Raw genomic sequence first — 25,970 nt, 5'->3', positions numbered from 1 at the left:
CGGCACCTGGAAATCAAGCGTTACGAGAATCGGATTGGAGCCCAGTGCTTCCTTCAGACGGCTGAACGCCGCTTCTGTCTCGTCCATTCATTTCACTATTTTCAGGCCCTGGTTAGATCGGTGAGGAAGGAAGCTATAGCCGCAAAGTTGGGGATAAACCAACTATAGTATCCTGCCAGTCCCAGGAAGGACTTGACCTGTGTCTTGCTGCGTGGAATTGGCAAGTCAGGTACCGCGTGAAACTTCCTCTCCTGGGGCTTGACGTTCCCTCGTCCGATCAAATACCCCAGGTACTCCACCTCCTCGAACACTAGTTTGCATTTCTTGTGGTTCGCGGTCAACCCAGCTTGTCTGAGCACGTCCAGCACCGCCTGGAGGCGCGTCAGGTGCTCTCCCCAACCTTGGCTGTGGATGATGATATCATCCAAATAGGCTGCTGCATACTGCTGGTGGGGTCGAAGTACTTTGTTCATCAGTAGCTGGAATGTGGTCGGGGCTCCGTGGAGACCGAACGGGAGCACCCGGTACTGATACAATCCATCTGGTGTCGAAAACGCCGTCTTCTCCCGGGATGAGGCTGCCAACGGTACCTGCCAATATCCTTTGGTCAGGTCAAGGGTGCTGATGTACCGGGCGTTTCCCAATCGGTCGATGAGCTAGTCCACCCTCGGCATGGGTTAGGCGTCGAACAAGCTTATGTCGTTCACACTCCGCAAATCATTACAGAAACGCAGGCTACCGTCCGGTTTGGACACCAACATGACGGGGCTGCACCATGCACTGTGAGACTCTTCAACGACACCCATCCTCAGCATAGCCTCCACTTCCTGTTCCACGGCCTTCCTTCGGGCCTCCGGAATCCGATATGGCCTCTTTTGTACCGTTTCCATGGGCCGGGTACAGATGTGGTGTTCAAGGATGGTCGTGCGGCCCGGCTTCTCAGAGAACACCGCCGTGTTACGATCAACGAGCTCCCAGAGCTCTTGCTTCTGGGCCGGGTCGAGGTCTTCATTGCTCGGGACCACCACTGGTACCGTTGGCGTCCTTGGTCCCGACCATAACACGGCCAAGGCTGTCCTCTCATACCACTTCAACAGGTTCACGTGGTAAATCGGTTGGGGTTTCTGTCTCCCCGGCTGCCGTACGTGGTAATTGACAGGTTCCAGCTTCTCGATCACCTCGTATGGCCCGTTCCATGTTGCTAGGAACTTACTTTTGGCCATGGGGATTAAGAACCAAAACCCTGTCTCCCACCTGGAATTCTCGGGGCTGGGCTCCCCGATTGTAGACCTGGGCTTGGGCGCGTTGGGCCTTCTCCATATGTTCCCTCATGATTGGCCAAATGGCTGTAATCTTCACCCTCATCGTCTCCACGTGTTCTACCGTGCTGCGTAAGGGGGTGGGTTGGGCTTCCCACAACTCCTTGGCGAGGTCCAGTAGGCCTCGTGGCCACCTCCCGTAGAGGAGTTCGAAATGGGAAAACCCAGTGGAGGACTGGGCTACTTCTCAGATTGAGAACATTAGGTGGGGTAGTAGCTGGTCCCAGTTCTTCCCATCCTGCTCGATGACCTTCCGCAGCAATTCCAGGCAATGTGCCCCTGGGCGCCACACTCAAAACACCTCCTTTGTTCTCCATCTACCTGTGGTTGTCGCTGGTGGGTCGGCCCTACCCCAGGCATCTCTCCACGAGTTTGCGGTCCTTTGGCCCTGCCGACTGTCGTTTTGGGGTACACAGCAGTGGGGCTGTCCTTCCGACTCCTCGAACAGGTCGCCGGCTCGGCCCGGCTCCCACTCAGCAGGGCCTGAGTGTTCTGATGCGTCTCCACTGCTTCCAGGAGGCCCTCGAAGGTCTGGGGTGCGCATGTCGTGGGGTAGTGCCCGTAGGAAGCGATCCAGGACCACTTTGTCTAGGATGGAGGGGGTGGATACGTCGGTTAGGAGCCATCCCCTGGTGATCGGAGTTAGCCGCCTGTTCGTCGTTCAGGTCCCAATTGCCTTTTGGGCATTCCCAGAGAGGAACGAGGCCAGCAGACTGGCCCACTTCTGCCTTAGCCACACTTCCCGTAGTGCTGTCCTTTCAAACATACAAAGGTAGGTTTTGATGTCGTCATCTATTGTTAGCCTGATTAAAAGCTGATTTGGATATGATTCAGTAGACGCTCCTCCTTGTAGCTTCCTGATTTCCTCAATAAGGAGGATGTTTTGTAGCCGCTGTTCCTCCAACATTCGTTCCTGAACCGCCTGTTGGACTTTTTGGGCCCGGATGAACTGAGCTATCAACTCGTCCATGCTGATTCTGCGTAAATATCAACCCTGATCTGACCACGTTATAAGAGTGCTCACATTCTCCACCACTTGTGGCATACCAGGGGGTTGGGTCAAAACGTTTACACAGATCAGACATGGACAGAGTAGGATTAGCTCAGTTTCAAAAGTGTTTATTAACCTGTTGCGACGACCAAACCCGGATCCGGGATTCTATTTATAGACCTAAGTTCATTACCATAACGCAACGTTAACTATTCATGAAAATCGCAAATGAAATGAAATAAATATGCTATCTCTCAAGCTTAGCCTTTTGTTAACAACACTGTCATCTCAGATTTTCAAAAAATATGCTTTTCAACCATAGGAAAACAATCATTTGTGTAACAGTAGCTAGCTAGCGTAGCATTTAGCGTTAGCATTAGCGTTAGCATTTAGCAGGCAACTATCACAAAAACAAGTAAAGCCTTCAAATAAAATAACTTACCTTTGAAGAACTTCTGATGTTTTCAATGAGGAGACTCTCAGTTAGATAGCAGATGCTCAGTTTTTCCAAAAAGATTCTTTGTGTATTAGAAATAGCTCCGTTTTGTACATCACACTTGGCTACCAAAAAAAATAAAAAATAAATAAATAAAAAAAAAACGAAAATTCAGCCCTCAAAACGCGAACTTTTTTCCAAATTAACTCCATAATATCGACTGAAACATGGCAAACGTGGTTTAGAATCAATCCTCAAGGTGTTTTTCCACATATCTCTTCAATGATATATCCTTCGTGGAAGCCTGGTTTCTCCTTGCTCTCAAATGGAAAAATAATTGCACCTGGCTTTACGCTCCAATTTCGACGCAGGGACACCAGGCGGACACTTGGAAAATGTAGTCTCTTATGGTCAATCTTCCAATGATATGCCTACAAATACGTCACAATGCTGCTAACACCTTGGGGGAACGACAGAAAGTGTAGGCTCATTCCTTGCGCAATCACAGCCATATAAGGAGACAATGGAAAACAGAGCTTCAGAAATTCTGCTCATTTCCTGGTTGACGCATCATCTTGGTTTCGCCTGTAGAATGAGTTCTGGGGCACTTACAGACAATATATTTGCAGATTCTGAAACTTCAGAGTGTTTTCTTTCAAAAACTGTCAAGAATATGCATAGTCGAGCATCTTTTCGTGACAAAATATCGCGCTTAAAACGGGAACGTTTTTTATCCAAAAATGAAATAGCGCCCCTAGAGATCAAAGAGGTTAAAATAATAGTCCAAAAGAAAAGAATAGGTCTCCCCCAGGAGACCCTCTCCGAGATACCATCTACTGGGCTCCGGGTCTTACTGTATCCTGTGGGGATCAAAACCTGAACTCTCTCCTGTTACCTCTGGTACCGTCCCCAACTATATGGGAGTCCTTTCCTCCCCCAGTCTCTCCCTTGTGTGCTGCCCTTCTGGCAGCATGATGGGAGTTGTACAGCTGGTGAGCAATCAGCCCTTGATTACTCACTAATCCCCAATCAGCCCTGGCCATGAGAGCCCGTCGAGATCTGGCACGTCCAGCAGATGGAGCCATCACTTTGTAATGTATACTCCGTCTGTCACCAGGCCTCAACGGGTCTCCCCCTGGTGGCTGACCTGCTGTACGCCACACAGTATTTAGAAATGATCTCAGAATAGGAGTGCTGATCTAGGTCATGTCCACTAGTCTTATCTTATATCTAAACAGCTAAACTGAACCTAAATCAGCACTCATACTCTGAAAATATTACTGATTATGGACCAAGAGAGGACTGGGTAGGGCTGAGCAGCAGGGATCTCTTTAAAAGAAGACATCCTTTGACGATTAATGATTAATTCTAGCTCTCATGTGATGTCCTGGCTTTGCTGGTTTGGGAAAAACGAGCACATGTTCAGTCCCTGTCCCAGCATGTTGTATTTATCTCCAGTCCAAGAGGAACATGGTTGGTTTATTCCTTTCTCAAGTAAACCCTGCAAACACCTCTCTCCTCCTGGTTTGTTCATCAATGTATTCTCTCTCTCTCTCTCCCCTCCTTATTTGTTCATCCATGTATTCTCTCTCTCTCTCCTGGTTTGTTCATCCACGTATTCTCTCTCTCCCTGCCAGTCCTAAAATCATGCCTTAAACTGTTGTCTTACTCTGAGGCGGATGCAGGGACATTACCAATGAATCTGTCCGGTGTGGTGTCGTTTTTTTTTCTCTCCATCAAATGCCATGTGAGGTGAATTTTAAAGCCAACCACGAACCTAAAGGTGAACACATTGATGTAGGAAGTCTGTTTCTACCTCAGACAATTTGCTGCTATTTCCCTTTAGTAATTTCCACCAATTGGCTTAATTATGTGGTCTGATTCATCCAGCACCAGCACCAGAGTGTTTTGTCTTATCGATAGATTGATAGACATCCTTGGGACAGAAATTACTCTCTCTCTCTGCACAGCATTTTATAGTTTGTCTCGCTTATAAAATTCAATATTTCACCTGTCACTTAATGTGTCAATATTTTGAGTGTGTGAAGGCCTATTGACCTCTAGCATTTGAAAATGTTGTTTTACATGTGTTTTGTGTTCATTCCCACTGGGCACAAACTAGTTAAGTTAGTATTGTGATGTTAAATCTATGTGGATAATACATTGGATTTGAAAAAAGTAATCAACGTAAACAAATGTTTTGAGGGTAACATTTCAACCACAGGATCATTTCATCATGGAAACCACATTTCAAAATTGACAACCTTCTGTAAAATATAGTGAATTTGTACCTTTGAAACAACGTCATATCTTCAACGTTATACGGTGCATTCAGAAAGTATTCAGACCCCTTGGCTTTTTCCACATGTTCTTACCTAACAGACTTATTCTAAAATTGATTAAATGTTTTTTTCTTCATCACTCTACATACAATACCCCATAGTGACAAAGCAAAAACAGGTTTATTGAAATTTTTGCAAATGTATAAAGAAAATATCATTAGTACTCAGAACCTTTACTCAGTAATTTGTTGAAGCACCTTTGGCAGCGATTACAGCCTCAAGACTTCTTGGGTATGACACTACAAGCTCTGCCATGCTATGTTGTTGTCTTAGGTCTCTCTTTATGTAGTGTTGTGTTGTCTCTCTTGTTGTGGTGTGTGTTTTGTCCTATATTTTATTTTTAATCCCAGCCCCCATACCCGCAGGAGGCCTTTTGCCTTTTGGTAGGCCGTTATTGGAATAATACTTTGTTCTTAAATGACTTGTCTAGTTAAAGACAGTTGTGAAGGACGCACGACAACACCTTTTACTTCTCAGGAGACTGAAAAGATTTCGCATGGGTCCCCAGACCTTCAAAAAGTTCTACAGTTGCACAATCGATAGCATCCTGACCAGTTGCATCACCACCTAGTATGGCAACTGCTCAGCATCTGTCCGTAAGATGCTACAGAGGGTAGTGCATACGGCCCAGTACACCACTGAGGCCAAGCTTCCTACCATCCAGGACCTCTATATCAGGCGGTGTCAGAGGAAGGCAAAAAAAATGGTAAAAAACCCCAGTCACCCAAGTCATATAATGTTCTCTCTGCTACAGCACAGCATACAGTACCGGAGCACCAAGTCTAGGACCAAAAGTTTCCTTAACAGCTTCTGCCCCCAGACAATTTACATTGACACCACCCCCTTTTTATTTATTTTATTTGATAAATTTCACCTTTATTTAACCTGGTAGGCCAGTTGAGAACAAGATCTTATTTACAACTGCGACCTGGTCAAGATAAAGCAAAGCTGTGCGACAAATACAGCAACACAGAGTTACACATAAACAAACGTACAGTCAATAACACAATAGAAAAATCTATGTACAGTGTGTGCAAATGTAGAGCAGGGAGGTAAGGCAATAAATTGGCCATAGAGGCGAAACAATTACAATTTAGCATTAACACTGGCGTGATAGAGATACTGGGGTGCAAAAGAGCAAGAGGAAAGATAACAATATGGGGATGAGGCAGTTTGGTGTGCTATTTACAGATTGGCTGTGTACAGGTACAGTGATCGGTAAGCTGCTCTGACAGCTGATGCTTAAAGTTAAAGAGGGAGATATAAGACTCCAGCTTCAGTGATTTTTGCAATTAGTTCCAGTCATTGGCAGCAGAGAACTGGAAGGAAAGGCGGCCAAAGGAAGTGTTGGCTTTGGGGATGACCAGTGAAATATACCTGCTGGAGCGCGTGCTACGGGTGGGTGCTGCTATGGTGAACAGTGAACTGAGATAAGGCCTAGCATTACCTAGCAAAGACTTATAGGTGACCTGGAACCGGTGGGTTAGGCGACGAATATGAAGCGAGGGCCAGCCAACGAGAGAGTACAGGTCGCAGTGGTGGGTAGTATGTGAGGCTTTGGTGACAAAGCGCACTGTGATAGACTACATCCAGTTTGCTGAGTAGAATGTTGGAGGCTATTTTGTAAATGACATCGTAGAAGTCAAGGATCGGAAGGATAGTCAGTTTTACGAGGGTATGTTTGGCAGCATGAGTGAAGGGGCATTGTTGCAAAATAGGAAGCCGATTCTAGATTTCATTTTGGATTGGAGATGCTTCATGTGAGTCTGGAAGGAGAGTTTACAATCCAACCAGACACCTACAGTGGGGAGAACAAGTATTTGATACACTGCCGATTTGGCAGGTTTTCCTACTTACAAAGCCTGTAGAGGTCTGTAATTTTTATCATAGGTACACTTCAGCTGTGAGAGACGGAATCTAAAGCAAAAATGCAGAAAATCACATTGTATGATTTTTAAGTAATTGATTTGCATTTTATTGCCTGACGTAAGTATTTGATACATCAGAAAAGCAGAACTTAATATTTGGTACAGAAACCTTTGTTGGCAATTACAGAGATCATACGTTTCCTGTAGTTCTTGACCAGGTTTGCACACACTGCAGCAGGGATTTTGGCCCACTCCTCCATACAGACCTTCTCCAATCCTTCAGGTTTCGGGGCTGTCGCTGGGCAATACGGCCTTTCAGCTCCCTCCAAAGATTTTCTATTGGGTTCAGGTCTGGAGACTGGCTAGGCCACTCCAGGACCTTGAGATGCTTCTTACAGAGCCACTCCTTAGTTGCCCTGGCTGTGTGTTTCGGGTCGTTGTCATGCTGGAAGACCCAGCCACGACCCATCTTCAATGCTCTTACTGAGGGAAGGAGGTTGTTGGCCAAGATCTCGCGATACATGGCCCCATCCATCCTCCCCTCAATACGGTGTAGTCGTCCTGTCCCCTTTGCAGAAAAGCATCCCCAAAGAATGATGTTTCCACCTCCATGCTTCACGGTTGGGATGGTGTTCTTGGGGTTGTTCTCATCCTTATTCTTCCTCCAAACACGGCGAGTAGAGTTTAGACCAAAAAGCTCTATTTTTGTCTCATCAGACCACATGACCTTCTTCCATTTTCTAATAATTGCGCCAACAGTTGTTGCCTTCTCACCAAGCTGCTTGCCTATTGTCCTGTAGCCCATCCCAGCCTTGTGCAGGTCCCACAATTGTATCCCCGATGTCCTTACCCAGCTCTCTGGTCTTGGCCATTGTGGAGAGGTTGGAGTCTGTTTGATTAAGTGTGTGGACAGGTGTCTTTTATACAGGTAACAAGTTCAAACAGGTGCAGTTAATACAGGTAATGAGTGGAAAACAGGAGGGCTTCTTAAAGAAAAACTAACAGGTCAGTGAGAGCCGGAATTCTTACTGGTTGGTAGGTGATCAAATACTTATGTCATGCATTAAAATGCAAATTAATTACTTAAAAATCATACAATGTGAATTTCTGGATTTTTGTTTTAGATCACGTCTCACAGTTGAAGTGTACCTATGATAAAAATGACAGACCTCTACATGCTTTGTAAGTAGGAAAACCTGCAAAATCGGCAGTGTATCAAATACTTGTTCTCCCCACTGTAGGTATTTGTAGTTGTCCACATATTCTAAGTCAGAACTGTCCAGAGTAGTAATGCTACTCGGGCGGGAGGGTGGGGGCAGCAATCGGTTGAAGAGCATGCACTTAGTTTTACTTGCATTGAAAAGCAGTTGCAGGCCTCAAAAGGAGTGTTGCATGGCATAAAATCTCGTTTGGAGGTTTGTTATCACAGTGTCCAAAGAATGGCCAGATGTTTACAGAATGGTGTCGTCTGCGTAGAAGTGGATCAGAGAATCACTAGCAGAAAGAGCTACATCATTGATATATACAGAGAAAAGAGTTGGCCCGAGAATTGAACCCTGTGGCACCGCCTCGAAAGGAGTGTTGTATGGCATAAAATCTTGTTTGGAGGTTTGTTATCACAGTGTCCAAAGAATGGCCAGATGTATACAGAATGGTGTCATCTTTGTAGAGGTGGATCAGAGAATCACCAGCAGCAAGAGCGACATCATTGATATATACAGAGAAAAGAGTCGGCCTGAGAATTGGACCCTGTGGCACCACCATAGAGACTGCCAGAGGTCTGGACAATAGACCCTTCGATTTGACACAAGTAGTTGGTGAACCAGGCGAGGCAGTCATTTGTGAAGCCAAGGCTATTGAGTCTGCCAATAAGAATGCGGTGATTGACGGAGTCGAAAGCCTTGGCCAGGTTGATGCAGACGGCTGCCTGTCTTTTATCGATGGTGGTTATGATATCGTTTAGGACCTTGAGTGTGGCTGAAGTGCACCCATGATCAGCTCAGATACCGGATTGCATAGTGGAGAAGGTATGGTGGGATTCGAAATGGTCGGTGATCTGTTTGTTAACTTGGCTTTCGAAGACTTAGAAAGGCAGGGTAGGATAGATACATATATAAGTCTGTAAATGTTTGGGTCTAGAGTGTCTCTCCCTTTGAAGAGGGGGATGACTGCGGCAGCTTTCCAATGTTTGGGGATCTCATAATTTTAGAAAGAGAGCGTCCAGATTGTCTAGTCCTGCTGATTTGTAGGGATCCAGAGGGATGCAGCTCTTTCAGAACATCAGCTGTCTGGATTTGGATGAAGGAGAAGTAGGAGGGCTTGGGTAAGTTGCTGCAGGGGGTGCTGAGATGTTGCCCGGGGTAAGGGTAGCCAGGTGTAAAGCATGGCCAGCCATAGAATAATTCTTATGGAAATGATCGATTACTGTAGATTTATCGGTGGTGACAATGTTTCCTATCCTCAGTGCAGTGGGCAGCTGGGAGGAGGTTCTCTCACTCCCCATGGACTTTATAGTGTCCCAAAACCTTTTGGAATTAGTGCTACAGGATGCAAATTTCTGTTTGAAAATCTAGCCTTTGCTTTTTTAACTGACTATTGGTTCCTGACCTCCCTGAAAAGTTGCATATCACGGGGGCTATTCGATGCTAATGCAGAACGCCACGGGATGTTTTTTTGCTTGCCAAGGGCAATCAAGTCTGGGTTGAAGCAAGGGCTATATCTGTTCTTAGTTCTAAAATTTTTGAATGGGGCATGCTTATTTAAGATGGTGAGGTAAGCACTTTTAAAGAGCAACCAGGCATCCTCTACTGACGGGATGAGGTCAATATCCTTCCAGGATACCCTGGCCAGGTCGATTAGAAAGGCCTGCTCGCTGAAGTGTTTTAGGGAGCATTTGACAGTGATGAGGGATGGTTGTTTGACCGCGGACCCATTACGCACACAGGCAATGAGGCAATGATCGCTGAGATCCTGGTTGAAGACAGGTGTATTTATAGGACATGTTGGTCAGGATGATATCTAAGAGGGTGCCCATGGTTACGGATTTAGGGTTGTACCTGGTAGGTTCCTTGATAATTTGTATGAGATTGAGGGCATCAAGTTTAGATTGTAGGACGACTGGGGTGTTAAGCATGTCCCAGTTTTGGTCACCTTATAGTGCGAACTCTGAAGATAAATGTAGGGCAATTAATTCACATGTGGTGTCTTGGGCACAGCTGGGGGCTGAAGGGGTCTATAACAAGCGGCAATGATGAGAGACTTAGTAGAAGCTCGAATTGTTTGGGCACAGACCTGGATAGTATGACAGAACTCTGCTGGCTATCTCTGCAGTAGATTGCAACTCTGCCCCCTTTGGCAGTTCTATCTTGTCGGAAAATGTTATAGTTAGGGATGGAAATTTCATGATTTTTTGTGGCCTTCCTAAGCCAGGATTCAGACACGGCTAGGACATCCGAGATGGCGGAGTGTGTTAAAGCAGTAAATAAAACAAACTTAGGGAGGAGGATTCTGAAGTTAACAAGCATGAAACCAAGGCTTTTACGGTTCCAGAAGTCAACAAATGAGAGTTCCAGGGGAATGGGAGTGGAGCTAGGGGCTGCAGGGCCTGGGTTAACCTCTACATCACTAGAGGAAAAGAGGAGGAGTAGGATAAGGGTATGGCTAAAGGCTATAAGAACTGATTGTCTAGTGAGTTCGGAACAGAGAGTAAAAGGAGCAGATTTCTGGGCACGGAATAATAGTTTCAAGGCATAATGTACAGACAATGGTATTGTAGGATGTGAATACAGTGGAGGTAAACCTAGGCATTGAGTGACAATGACAGGTTTTGTCTCTAGAGGCACCATTTAAGACAGGTGAGGTCACCCCATGTGTGGGGGGTGGAACAAAAGGGCTAACCCTAACCCTAAGACATATTGAGCAGGGCTGGAGGCTCTACAGTGAAATAAGACAATAGTCACTACCCAAAACAGCAATAGACGAGGCATATTGACTTTAGGGAGAAGCATGTGTAGCCGAGTGATCACAGGGTCCAGTGAGTAGCTAGGTGAGCTGGAGACATGGTGATTCAGATAGCTAGCAGGCCAGGGAGAGCAGGCTAGTAGATGGGCCTTTGGGGGACATTGCAACGGAAGAGCCTGTTGAAACCCCCTCGGATGGTTACGTCGGCAGATTGTGATGGATCGGCGGGGCTCCGTGTCGGCAGTAAAAGGGTCCAGGCCAATTGGCAAAATAGATATTGTAGCCCAAGAATTGGCTGATGGACCTCTTCAGCCAGCCGGGAGATGGGCCTAGCTTGAGGCTAGCTCCAGGCTAACTAGTGCTTTCTTTGGGACAGAGACATTAGCCAGGAGTAGCCACTCGGATAGCAGCTAGCTAGCTGCGATGATCCGGTGTAAAGGTTCAGAGCTTGCGGTAGGAATCCGGAGGTGAGATAGAGGAAAAGCAGTTCGATAAGCTCTGGGTTGATATCGCGCTGTGCAGGCTGGCAGGAATTGACCGGGCTGAGGCTGGCTGATGTCCGAGTTAAAGGGGATGACCCCTAGCAGTGGCTAACTGAATACTAGCTAGGAGATAGTTAGCTGGCTAGCTGCTGATGGGGGTTCCGGTTCTAAAGTGTAAAAAATAGCAGATCCGTACCACATTGGTAAGGCTGGTTGTATAAAACATATATTTGAAATAGATACGAAGAAAAATATATATACATGGGACGGGGCGGGACAAGACAAACAGACGTCCCACAGTGGGACACTGCTGCTACTCGCTGTTTATTATCTATGCATAGTCACTTTACAAATGACCTCGACTAACGTGTACCCCCGCACTTTGACTCAGTACCAGTGTCCCCTGAAACATAGCATTGTTACTATTATGTACAGTATATTTTATTTATATTTTCTTAACTCTATTTCTTGAACAGCATTTTTGGTTAAAGGCTTGTACGTAAGCATTTCAAGTAAGGTATACCTCTTGTATTTGGCTCATGTGACAAATAAAACATTTAACATTTAAAATAAACACCTGTATTTGGTGAGTTTCCCTCAAGCTCTGTCAGGTTGGATAGAGAGCATCACTGCACAGATATTTCCACGTCTCTCCAGAGATGTTCGATTGGGTTCAAGTCCTGGCTCTGGCTGGGCCACTCAAGGACTTTCAGACACTTGTCACAAAGTTACTCCTGCTTTGTCTTGGCTGTGTGCTTAGGGTCGTTGAGCTATTGGAAGGTGAACCTTCACCCAAGTCTGAGGTCCTGAGCGCTCTGGAGCAGGTTTTCATCAAGGATGTCCCTGCACTTTGATCCATTCATCTTTCCCTCGATCCTGACTAGTCTCCCAGTCCCTGCCGCTGAAAAACCTTTCCACAGCATGATGCTGCTACCACCATGCTTTACCGTAGGGATGGTGCCAGGTTTCCTCCAGACGTGACGCTTGGCATTCAGGCCAAAGAGTTCAATCTTGGTTTCATCAGACCAGAGAATCTTGTTTCTCATGGTCTGAGAGTCCTTTCGGTGCCCTTTGGAAAACTCCAAGTGCCTTTTCAGGATCTGTCAAAAGTCCCATCAATAGCCTGACAAAGTTGCCTGAACAACCTCTCCCTCAACCTTAGCAAAACAAAGGAGCTGATTGTGGACTTCAGAAGGAACAAGGCTGGACACTCCCGTATCCTCGTTAACGAGGCCGTCACGGAGACGGTCAATAACTTCACATTCCTCGGCGTACACATCTCAGAGAAGCTGAAACGGTCAAACCGTACAGACACCGTGGTGAAGAAGGCACAACAGCAACTCTCAGCAACCTCAGGAGGCTGAAGAAATTTGGCCTGTCCCTGAGGGCCCTCAGTGTTCTACCGGAGCACCATCTCTAGAGCATACTGTCAGGCTGCATCACAGCCTGGTACAACAACTTCACCGCCGTGGACCACATGGCGCTACAGAGGGTGGTACGCCCTACCAAACACACCACTGGGTGCTCACTGCCTGCCCTCCAGGACACCATTGCCTTCTGGATGATAGCGGGGTGAACAGGCCGTGGCTCGGGTGGTTTATGTCCTTGATCTTTTTGGCCTTCCTGTGACATCGGGTGCTGCATTTGTCCTGGAGGGCAGGCAGTGTGCCCCCGGTGATGCGTTGGGAAGACCACACCACCCTCTGGAGAGCACTGCGGTTGCGGGCGATGCAGTTACCGTATCACATGGACAATCACAACTGCAACCCTGTACATGTGACTACTGTGAAGGTTTGAACACCACAAATACATACATGGATTTTCATTTACACCAACTAGTGTACAGAGAAGAACAGAGAAGAGCTACGTGAGGACACAGTTACATTCATTAGTGGAGACGTGCCTGCATATTGTATGTGTGTCACTGAAAGCCAGTCTAAGAAGGGGTATATCTCTTCTATGTGCACTATTTCTATGCTTCCCATTTTTAAGTTTAGTTTTTGCTTATTTTACTTTCAGTTTTGTACACCAGCTTTAAACAGCAGAAAATACAATATTTGTGGTCATGGAAAACATATTTCACAGGGGTTTAGATGGTACAATGATTCTCTACACTAAACTTGTTTGTTTCTTCACATCAACGGAAATCAGGTGAACTATTAGAATTTTAGCAAACATGAAATGGCGAAGCGATTTCTACGTAGTTAACTCTTTAACTTTTTACTACTTTAATACTCATAAGTTAATTTATCCCAATTATTTTGGCCCCTAAAATGGGGGAACTATGTTCAAAAAGTCCTGTAATTTCTAAATGGTTCATCCAATATGGGGTTCAAAGCCAAAACAACAACTAATGTGTCACTGTCCAAAAACTTTTAGAGCTCACTGTATAGTATCTATTAAAGTTAATTCCTGTCCCTCATACTAAATCCTCTTCCTCTTAATTCCCCATAGGAACAGGATGCTCCTGACAACGAGCCAGTGAGTTGAAAAGAGAGAGAGCTGAAGGTAAACTCAAAGTTATAAAGATGAACCCTATGGAGAAAATGACGACCATGTCTCTGCCGATGTGGGCTCTGTTCGCCAACTCCAGCGAGCTGTACTACAACCCCAACACCACTGTGGCCCCTAATTTCCTCACCAAACCCAAGGCCTGTGAGCAGCTCAACATCGCCACAGAGGTCTTCCTCATCCTGGGTATTATCAGTTTGTTGGAGAACATCCTGGTCATCTGCGCCATCATCAAGAACAAGAACCTCCACTCCCCCATGTACTTCTTTGTGTGTTCCCTGGCTGTGGCCGACATGCTGGTCAGCGTCTCCAACGCCTGGGAGACCATCATCATCTACCTGCTGACCAACCGGCAGCTCATTGTGGACGACCATTTTATTCGTCAGATGGACAACGTCTTTGACTCCATGATCTGTATATCAGTGGTGGCGTCTATGTGTTCTCTCCTGGCCATCGCTGTGGACCGGTATGTGACCATCTTCTACGCTCTGCGTTACCACAGCATCATGACCCATAGACGGGCCGCTCTCATCATCGGAGCCATCTGGACCTTCTGCACGGGCTGCGGCATCGTCTTTATCATGTACTCCGACACCACCCCTGTTATAATTTGCTTGGTGTCCATGTTCTTCACCATGCTGGTGCTCATGGCCTCGCTGTACAGCCACATGTTCATGCTGGCTCGCTCCCACGTCAAGCGCATCGCGGCTCTGCCAGGGTACAACTCCATCCACCAGAGGGCCAGCATGAAGGGAGCCATCACTCTCACAATCCTCCTGGGCATCTTCATCGTCTGCTGGGCACCCTTCTTTCTCCACCTTATCCTGATGATCTCCTGCCCCAGGAACCTGTACTGTGTGTGCTTCATGTCTCACTTCAACATGTACCTCATCCTCATCATGTGTAACTCTGTTATCGACCCTCTGATCTACGCCTTCAGGAGTCAGGAGATGAGGAAAACCTTTAAGGAGATTATCGGTTGCTACAGCCTGAGGAACGTGTTTGAGTGTCTCCCTGTGTGCTATAAACCTGGAGTGCCATAGAACTCTTACCCTTATAGACTCTTTGGCCATGGGTCCTACGTGTGGTTTAGTCAGCAGGATTTGGGCATGAACAGAGTGCATTGGAGTAGAAGACTGTCTTATTAAAATGTGTCTTAGACTGCCTTGTCACAATGCAGTCTGATTAAGCTCAACTTGTAGAACCCTTTGTTCCTTAACACTAGAACTGCTAAAGCAGTCATTTTGACCCTACAGTGTATATCCATCCACCGAATCAAAGCAGTCTCATCAGCCTACTCTGGCCTACTTGGAGTAGGCTACACAGTGAGAGCGTGAGTAATTGTACATGCTGAACGGCTTTCAATACACATCAGGCAGCAGGTGAGCGAGTGTCAAAGAATGTGGGGATGAGGCAAGGGGAGTAATGTCACCATGGACAACTTCTTCACTGTCATTGGAGAACAAGTTCCTTGTGGCCGGCACAATGAACAAAGTTAGACGTGCTCCCCCTCCCTCTGTGCAAAATAAAGCACCTGAACAGCCGTTATACTCCACAAAGGTGCTGAAGAATGACAAGATGACAGGAACACAATAAAAAGAAGACTATTACGCACTATAACCAAACAAAGGTATGTCAAAGTGGGTCAAGCAAGTGAAAGTTACAAAAATTGTGTCAACTGTTAGGACAAGGGATAACAGCTAAATGAAATCCAACTGATGCCATTGAGTGAAGATACACACAAGCACGAGCTGACAATAATTTACTATTTTAATCTGCTGTCATATCTACACTTATATTCATTAGAATGCCTTTATTGCTTTTGTGCTGAGTTTCACTATTTATCAAGGCCACGTGGCACTTATAATGATGTTGAGGCTGCTGATGTTTTTATCTTTTGACCACTTGACCATGCATCTTGGTATTTTGGGGTAGTTATAAAAATAAGCTGTTACCATGTTCCAACACATATGCTTTCTGTTTCATCGTTGTAACAAAGGCACTCCACTAATAAAATTGATTGAACACGATTTATTTAAACGTTTTTGTCATATGTCCTCCAGTAAATAAAATTATGAAAATGCTCTTCTGTTTTTTGAAATAAAATAAAAATAGGGTAATACCTTAATTGTCCATTCATTAACATGTAACTAAAACAGTAATAAGTGTGTTTATAACAGAGTAGTCTACATTCATTAATATATAACTAAATAGTGTGTTTATAACAGAGTAGTCTAAATTCATTAATATATAACTAAATAGTGTGTTTATAACAGTAGTGTTCATTCATTAATATGTGACTAAATAGTCTGTTTATAACAGAGTAGTTAGTGTCCATTCACTAATATGTAACTAAATAGTAATACGTGTGTTTATAACAGAGTAGTCTACATTCATTAATATATAACTAAATAGTGTGTTTATAACAGTAGTGTTCATTCATTAATATGTAACTAAACAGTAATAAGTGTGTTTATAACAGAGTAGTGCACATTCATTAATATGTAACTAAATAGTGTTTATAACAGAGCTGTGTCCATTCACTAATATGTAACTAAATAGTAATGTGTGTTTATAACAGAGTAGTGTACATTCATTAATATGTAACTAAATAGTGTGTTTATAACAGAGTAGTGTCCATTAATAACTCCAACATAAGCATATGTAAACTTCTGACTTCAACTGTATACAGAAATAGAATTTTAAAAAACAGTACACTACACTTCCTATGCATCATGAAAAATACTCTAAAACCGGTTCATCTCTTTGTCTAATTGCCTTAATCTGTATTGATTTGATAAACACAGGATAGGTGTAGTATTTCATCAAATGAGAGACTTAATTTCAACCAGTAGAGAATGTGAAACGCTTAATTGAAAGATGCTCATTATCCAGGTGGTATAAATACATAATACATGCATTATACATATTATAATTGTAATATTATATTATAAATACAAGTTCAATCAAGTTCAATGCACGTCTGTTGTGCATTATAAAAATAGAGGAAGAAAGAGGTGGGGAGAGAGTTGTAAAAGACAAAGGGGAAGTGGTAAGAACAGAGGAGCAGAGAAGGCAGCTATGATTAATGAATCACAGTGCTATCCTAATATTCTCTCAGTTCATCACAGTTACATAATAGTGTCTCCAGTTGTGTTTCCTAACCAGCCTTGGGCTCCTAGTCAGCCCGAAGGTTATGTTAAGAGCGGGTGAGGTGGTGATGACGGGACTGGGGTTGGCATCCTCTCTCACATCAAAACATACCTGCAGACGAGAGACAGATGGAGAGAGAGAGAAAGAGAGAGCATGTTTAAGCCTTGTTTTGGTTTTTATTCTAACACTGTCAGTCATCATAACCATCAGGAGGTGAAATGCAAAACTGACCTTGGATCGTTAACTCTGGAACTACTGCATCTCTACCTGTATTTCAGTGTAAAGCATCTCTTTAATAATACTTCCTGTCGACCTGACCAAGTGACCTCTCACCTCTGATCATGCTGTGCCCTCTACGTAGCCAGTTCAGATGTGGGAGGGCTTCACTGACAAAGCTGATATAACCTAGAGGATTTAGAGAGAAGGGGAGACATGGATAAAGTGAAGGAGAGAGACTGTTATTGAGAAAATCATGTAGTTAAAGTGAGTGTTCAACAGGAATCTGTGTGTCTGGCCTAACCTGGTGTCCACACTAAGTGGCTGCAGAGTACTTCATGCTGAAAAACATGATAAGGACACACGAGGACAAACAATATAGCATAGTTATAGAAATAATGAAGAGTCTTACTATTCTCCATGGTTGGCCCTCTTGCCTATTCTTTGAAGGTGGAAGGAGCCACAGTTATACACCTGAGCCTGCTTACTGCACAACACAATTCATCAATCATATTGATACATGAGTGTGTAGGTGTGGGTTGTAGGGTGTCTAATTGTTCTACATTTTTTCAATATGGGTGACTTAAAATAGCCTGTTTTATTTTTGTACAGACATCACACCTAAACAGCCCCCTCACCTGAGAAGTAGAACACAAAGGGAGAGAAACTGAGAATTGAATAACTGCAGTTGACAAAGCTAAGTTAATGGAAGGATACTCTTATTGCAATTTGAATGGCTCTTAAAAAGCCTTCGGTTGTGCATAGTGTAGTCTATGCTGTTACCAGGGAACAGCACATTCTTTGAAAAAGTAGGAGGTGAAGATCTCCCGCACACAGATTGCCTTTCTTGCTGCGTTGTTGGACCCCATCCTTGAAACATCCTGCAGACCACCACACTTCTCCTCTGGCACACGGCGAGCTGCAGATCCCCTCCTGGTCCTTATGTCCATCCTCAAGAAGTTATGCAGGACACAGGTAGCCTTCACACTTCTGAATTCCTCCAGGAGGCAATCCCAGATGGCCCTGGTCACCGGACCTTGCAGTGTTACACGGTAACTTTAGGCAATCGTTTTGAAAGAATCTCCAGTGACAAGGTATCTGTAGGAATATGGAAGACAATGTCATTATTAGACTTTTACATCACCAGGTTATTGTGCATTACTAAAGTATAATATCCCTGATAACAAATCATGATAATATTGGATAGATAGTTGTATCTGCACACACATGTGCGTGTGTAGCATGTGGCAGTAACAGGATCATATCAAGGATAGCATCACAAATTAATATATAAATACCACTTGAGGCTTGATGATGAGTAGATAATTTGAATCAGCTGTGCAACGCTAAGGCAAAAACAACAATGTGTCCCTTTGAGTCCCCACAACCAGGACTGAGAACCACTGCTCTTCATTGAGACCTCTTCATCTGTAGACAGGCTTTCATAGCTATCTTTATCTGATGACAGAAAACCTCACAAGAAACAGACTTCATTATACTCAAATTACATCGCATTGAATATTATGTCTTCACTTCTAGGGACTGGAAATACACAAGAACCTGCCCTATCGAGAATAGCCTAGTCTCTCACTTTGACAATTGGGGCTGTTATCCTTTCACTTTCGTCCATGGTTGTTAGCTACCATAGCTACCTACAAATGCATTTGGAGTTGTTTTTTACAGTGATAAATACATCCAGATAGCTAGCTTATATGAAGTTTGGTAGCTGGTGATATTTAATCACTTAGCTAGCTATCTATACAGTATGTAAAGTTGGCTAGATAGCTAGCTAGTCAACTAGTTAGCTCATTTAGCAGCTCATATGAGTTAGCCTGCACTGTAGCTAGTTATCAAATAATTCATAGTTGTTTTTACTTACTTGAATAGGTTCTCCAGCCATGTGGACAATTAGAAACAGGGAAGCAAAGTGTGTTTGTCACCAGAGTGTTTTAGAGCATATTACAATTGAACTATTTACCCATTTAATAACCAGACCTTCATACAAACTTGCTATGCTGAATTCTTCACGCACAATCAAACTTGCTGCTATATGCTACCATATGCTGCCAGCACGCCCACAAGCAAGTCACAATGGGCGGCCTAAAAGGCACGCAGCAATTTACCGCTTGTTAGTGAACATGCCCTGTCAGGTGGCATTGGTGGAGAGTCAGGCGGAGAATGACTCATTGAAGAGGGCAAGGAACGAGATGATGTCACAATCCATGCCAGGTACACCTGTGAGCTCTGGAACTCCACCTCCGACAGGCAGAGTCAACATACCTGGCGGGTTCGTTAGGTCGTCGGTTCACCCTGACATTTCCATTCCTCTTCTGACAACAGAACTTGACCAACTGCTCACCAGGCACAGCAAGGGCCGTCCGGATCGTTATGCTGTTCTGCTATTCCAAGGTTCTGTAACTGAAGAGAGATACCACGAGTGGGCACCAACTGGGATGGATCCTGAGGCAAATGTGGCTTACCAGTGAACCTACGGGTGTTCATCATTAATACTGTCTCAGAAGTTTTAGAGTTAATGAGTACTTGAGGTCACCGGGAAAATCTAGACATGGCCTGCTCTCCCTTATGTAAGCAATTAGGCACTATACCATGTTTACTACAGTATGTACTGTGTGCTATGTTTACTTTTCAGACTGCACAGTAGCCTAATAAACAAATGTAGGTGGCTTCTATCTTCAAAATGCATTAAATGCTTTATTATCCAAATGTTTAAAGTGCGTGTGGACGACCTCATGCAACCACAAAATGTTGGATAAAGCATACACTGTACAGTACTGTAATTCTTCATCAGCATCTTTATGCTTTAGCTAACAAAATAATGATGAAAATACTCTTTCAAAATGCAGATGTTTATTTCCTTATGGATCCATAATGAATTACTATGGGAATAAATATCACAGAATGACAGAAAAATTGGAACTAATGAAGGTAAACAAATTGTTGCTTACTGGAAGACAGCAGAGGTCAGAGGTCAAGACAGCACTGCTCTGAGACAAGCATGGGGACTGGTCTTGATGATTCAATGAGATTTTTATTTTCACTGAATCTCCATTTGGGTATTGGTTAGACTACAATTAGGGTGTGGAAATGTTATGCTCTTAGTACTGTAGCCTACTCCCGACTGTCATGTTGTACAGCCCCATATTTTCCATTCCACCCTAACGGAAATCCTGAGGGTTTCATTTTTTTTTGGAATAGAAACACCATAATATTAATCAAATGAATTAACCTCTTGGGGCTAGGGGGCAGAATTTTCACTTTTGGATAAATAGCGTGCCCAATTTCAACTTCCTGCTACTTATGCCAAGAATATAAGATATGCATATCAGTAGATTTGGATAGAAAACACTCTGAAGTTTCAAAAACTGTTTGAATCATGTCTGTGAGTATAACAGAACTTATGTAGCAGGCAAAACCCAGAGGACTAACTGTTCAGAATATTTTTTTTGCCTCTCTCTATTCCCTAACTTGTTATTGCCAAGGGATATTTCTTAGGGACCGGTTTTCAGTTCCTACCGCTTCCACTGGATGTCACCAGTCTTTGGAATTTGGTTGAGGTTATTCCTTTGAGCAATGAAGAAGTAGGCTAACTAGGAACTGGGGACACTTTTGTGAGTTGCGCAATATGTGAAAAGTGGCACTGGTTTGTTTTCTTTCCTGCATTGAACACAGATTGCCCTGTCTACAATTTGATAAATTATTAATGTTTAAAAATACCTCAAGTTGTATTATAAAAGTCGTTTGAAATATTTTGGCAAAGTTTATAGGCAACTTTTGAAATATTTTATAGTGACGTTGCATTTTTGTAAGCTGTTTTTTTCTCGATCAAACGCGCTTTATAAATGGACATTTTGGATATATATAGACGGAATTAATCAAACAAAAGGACCAATTGTGATGTTTATGGGACATATTGGAGTGCAAACAAAAGAAGCTCGTCAAAGGTAATGCATGTTTTATATTTTATTTCAGCATTTTGTGTAGCGCCTGCAGGGTTGAAATATGCTAACTCCTTTGTTTACTGCTGGTGTAGATGGTGCAGGCTATCAGATAATAGCTTCTTATGCTTTCGCCGAAAAGCATTTTTTAAATCTGACATGTTGGCTGGATTCACAACGAGTGTAGCTTTAATTGAGTATCTTACGTGTGTGATTTAATGAAAGTTTGAATTTTATAGTATTTTATTTGAATCTGGCGCTCTGCATTTTCCCTGGCAATTGGCCAGTTGAGACATTTGCGTCCCGCCTATCCCTAACTAGTTTTAAGCAACATTTCTTAAAATCAATCCCATATACTATGTTCTTACAAAAAAAGGTTTTAAATGATCTCGTACAGCCAATATTTAAGGCTATCAAATGCTTCTCAAATTTGCCCCCTGGTGGTCAAACTAGCACTAACTAGCATTAATGGTAACAATTGCGGACAATTAAATAACGTGCCATAGAATTCTACGGCAGCCCGAGCGGTGTGCTGCAGTATGACTCGACTTTTAAAGGAAGAACCTCTGTTCTCTAAAAAGGCAACTGATTACATAAGTACTATTACCACATTATCTCTTAGTTTTGAAGCCCAGACAATGAATGTTACTACATCAAAACTAATTCTCTATCCAGAGAACCTTTCGAACCTCCTCAGGGCTTTGTTGGAAACTTTCAATAATTAGAGGTAAGACAAATGTTAGTGATATGAGAAGAATTGGGTGTCCCAGTGAAGCATGACCTTCAACTTCTCTAGGAGGACTACCGATATCAAATCTCACTTATATTCCCAAATCGTCTTAATCTGTCTCATGTGGAAATACACTTTAATTGAAGTCACAAAATAACTGAGTTTGAGTTTGTCTGCTGTTGCTATTTGCACTGTAATGCACTGTCAACATTTTAATATTTGATAAAACACATCCTGCATACAGTCAGCAACACAGGCTTCTTAAAATTCAAACAAATTGAGTAATAACTGACAGATTGATTATAAAAATAGTTGTTAGATGCAGCTCTAAAAGCAGTATTCAAAACACATTTGTAACAGCTTTTACTTAATTTGCCTCAACAGTGTTGGCTCACAAGAGTAATGTCGTGGAAATTTCCTCTATTTACCAAATCATGAGAGCAAACCACACACACGTCAGAGTTAGTTATCACAAAGTCAAATTTTAATTATATGAGCTCTATCACAACCCTGTGACTCTCAGATCAATTCAGTGTCTATCAATGAATTCTCTGAGAGCCCCTTCCACATTTCAACTGAGATCCTTTATAGCAAAGACACACAGGATAAGACAGCATCGTCATAATTCATCGTTCAGCTTTGTCTCCTTTCTCAAACTCAGAACCATAAACCAATCCTCCATATCAACAGGCATATATCAAATCCATCCTATCTTGACAAGATCACAGAGACACACTGACTGCACACAGACATTGTGGAGCCAAGAGATACACGCTTGACCTCTCCCCTCTCTCCGGCCCAAGCAACTTAGTCTTGACATAGAACAGATACTGCAACCCCGCCACAGTATTACAAAAATAAACATTCTGATGAGAAGTAACTTACAAACATATGATGAATATAAAACATCTTACCTATGTTACCAACCAATTCTGATTATTCCCCAACAATAATAAATTAGGGCAGCAGCAGTGACGCAAGTCTACCGAGTCGCACCATGCTGCCCATCCCGGCCGGTCACCAAGACAAGTAACCTAAATACCTATGGGAAACACTGGTCTGGATGGGTGACAAAGCAAGCTAAATGTTGAAAACCTTGGGTAGCCCCTATAAGTAAATAATGAATGAAATATTCCAAAACCTGATCATTAAAACACCCTTTTACATACTGTTTGTAAGTTGGCAAAAATGTCCTCAGAGTGAATGTAGGTAAACAAAACTGGAGATTATTCAGAGTCAAAATTGCTCATAATTTTGTGTTGATCGACAACTGTAACAATCACAATGCACCTCTCACCTTTCTCAGGCTTTTTGTTATTCTTGTCGAGTCCTTGAGCTCCGTGCAATGCCATCTTCTATCATATCAACTTGCCCCAAGTGTAGTCCCTGTGCAAATCTGCAATGTTGCAACAAATAAATTAACAAATCAGATCAATAGCATATGACAATAGAAACCCAAGTATTTTTTTCATAAATTAAACCTTAACCCTAACCCTAACGCTAGGCCCCAAGACTCAACTCATTGAGACCCAGCTTTTGGTAACACAACCTTAACTCGCCCTGCTCGCCATACTTTGCTCCACTTCAAATGAAATTGTGTTGGTCACATACACATTTTTAGTAGTTGTTATTGGTCACATACACATTTTTAGTAGATGTTATTGGTCACATACACATTTTTAGCAGATGTTATTGCGGGTGTAGTGAAATGCTTGTGTTCCTAACTCCAACAGTGCAGTAGTATCTAACAATTCACAACAATACACACAAATCTAAAAGTAAAATAATGGAATTAAGAAATATATCATTCTGTACACTTCTACACTAACCTTTGTCACAGAAGACTAACTAACTGTAATTACTTAGCAGAGATCCCCAGTACCTTGTGTATGGTTGTAATACTTCATTTTACTGGGGTCTGAAAGCACAGGAGGTTGTTGACACTTTATTTGGGGAGAACGGGCTCATATTAGTGACTTGAGCGGAATCAGTGGAATGGTATTAAATACATCAAACACATGGTTTCTAGGCTCCATTTCAGCCATTATTATGAGCCGTTCTCCCCTCAGCAGCCTCCTGTGGCTGAAAGAGCATGGACTTTCTGTGGGTGACAGCTATTAACAAACAAAGTGGTCAAAATTATATATTTTCTGACCTTCGCAGGTCTACCATGAACTCAACTATTTGTATTTCTGGACTGACTGAAACTCTTTCTAAAAATGTCATTATCCAAAATGTTCAAATTCATTAACCAACCGATGAACAAATGTTTCCCAATCCGTAAGTGGAACCTGAGAATGGCTGAACATAGCATCCTTCCAGATGGAGCAGGAGGAAGTCTGTTCCTCTTGGTTCAACAAATCCTGCAAGAAACATGTACATTTAATTCAGACACAGGAGTGTTATAGAGACGGACATTAAGTGATGATTGAAATGGAAGTAATTCTATTCAATTATGAAGGATACTGGCACCTGGAAAGCTTAGTTAATTATCTTCATGTTCATAGAAACATTTGAACATTAAATAATAAATGGGTCAATATCAGAGGAGGCTGAAGGGAGGAGCGATGGGATGACGGGCTCATTGTAATGGTTGGAATGATATTAATGGACCGGAATCAAACATATTTATTCCATTCCAGTACTTACAATGAGCCTCTCCTCCTAATGCTCCTCCCACCAGTCTCCACTGATAAGCCCAGCCTGGCAGTGTACATGCCAAGAACCTATGGACTAGCTGACGAGGCTACATAACTGCACAAAGTGAAAGTTAGATTCACCTTACATTTACATATTCAAACATTTCTGACAGTACTCCTCATTTCAAACTTTTCCAAAGGTCTCTAGGTCAATCAATATCAAATCAAATCAAATGTATTTTGCACATACACATGGTTACCAGATGTTAATGCAAGTGTAGCGAAATGCTTGTGATTCTAGTTCCGATCATGCAGTAATATCTAACAAGTAATCAAACAATTTCACAACAACTACCTAAAACACAAAAGTGAAAAGGAATAATTAAGAATATGTACATAAAAATATATGGATGAGCGATGGCCGAACGGCATAGGCAAGATTCAGTAGATGGTATAGAGTACAGTAAATATACATATGAGATGAGTAATGTAGGGTATGTAAATATTATATAAAGTGGCATTGTTTAAAGTGACTAGTGATACCTGTATTACATAAAGATGCAGTAGATGATAGAGTACAGCATATACATATGAGATGAGTAATGTAGGGTATGTAAACATTATATAAAGTGGCATTGTTTAAAGTGACTAGTGATACATTTATTACATGCCATTTCTAATTATTAAAGTGGCTAGAGATGAGTCAGTATGTTGGCAGCAGCCACTCAATGTTAGTGATGGCTGTTTAATTAACAGTCTGATGGCCTTGAGATTGAAGCTGTTTTTCAGTCTCTCGGTCCCAGCTTTGATGAACCTGTACTGACCTCACCTTCTGGATGATAACGGGGTGAACAGGCAGTAGCTCGGGTGGTTGTTGTCCTTGATGATCTTTTTGGCCTTCCTGTGACATCGGGTGGTGGAGGTGTCCTGGAGGGCAGGTAGTTTGCCCCCGGTAATTCGTTGTGCAGACCTCATTACCCTCTGGAGAGCCTTATGGTTGGGGGCAGAGCAGTTGCCATACCAGGCGGTGATACAGCCCAACAGGATGCTCTCGATTGTGCATCTGTAAAAGTTTGTGAGTGTTTTTGGGGACAAGCCAAATTTCTTCAGCCTCCTGAAGCTGCGTCTCAATGAGTTGAGTCTTGGGGCCTAGCGTTAGGGTTAGGGTTAAGGTTTAATTCATGAAAAAAATACTTGGGTTTTTGCTCCCCCTGCTGTTTCCTGAAGTCCACGATCATCTTCTTTCTTTTGTTGACATCAAGTGTGAGGTTATTTTCCTGACACCACACTCCGAGTGCCCTCACCTCCTCCCTGTAGGCTGTCTCTTCGTTGTTGGTATTCAAGCCTACCACTGTAGTGTCGTCTGG

General features: G+C 43.2%; 1 protein-coding gene across 1 annotated transcript in view; it reads left to right on the top strand.

The window, feature by feature from the left end:
* LOC139373870 (melanocortin receptor 5-like) overlaps positions 1-15,886 on the top strand; it is a 44,403-nt gene extending 28,517 nt beyond the window's left edge. The window contains exon 2 of the mRNA XM_071114965.1: positions 13,853-15,886. Within this exon, the coding sequence (XP_070971066.1) occupies positions 13,927-14,952 (1,026 nt within the window). The 5' untranslated portion in view covers positions 13,853-13,926 and the 3' untranslated portion in view covers positions 14,953-15,886. The remainder of the gene's footprint in view (positions 1-13,852) is intronic.
* Positions 15,887-25,970: the final 10,084 nt, after the last annotated feature.

Source organism: Oncorhynchus clarkii, chromosome 18 (genome assembly GCF_045791955.1).
Source record: "Oncorhynchus clarkii lewisi isolate Uvic-CL-2024 chromosome 18, UVic_Ocla_1.0, whole genome shotgun sequence".
NCBI classification, from domain to species: domain Eukaryota; kingdom Metazoa; phylum Chordata; class Actinopteri; order Salmoniformes; family Salmonidae; genus Oncorhynchus; species Oncorhynchus clarkii.
Note: the sequence above shows the minus strand (reverse complement) of the source record. Positions and strands in the feature narration are given on the sequence as shown.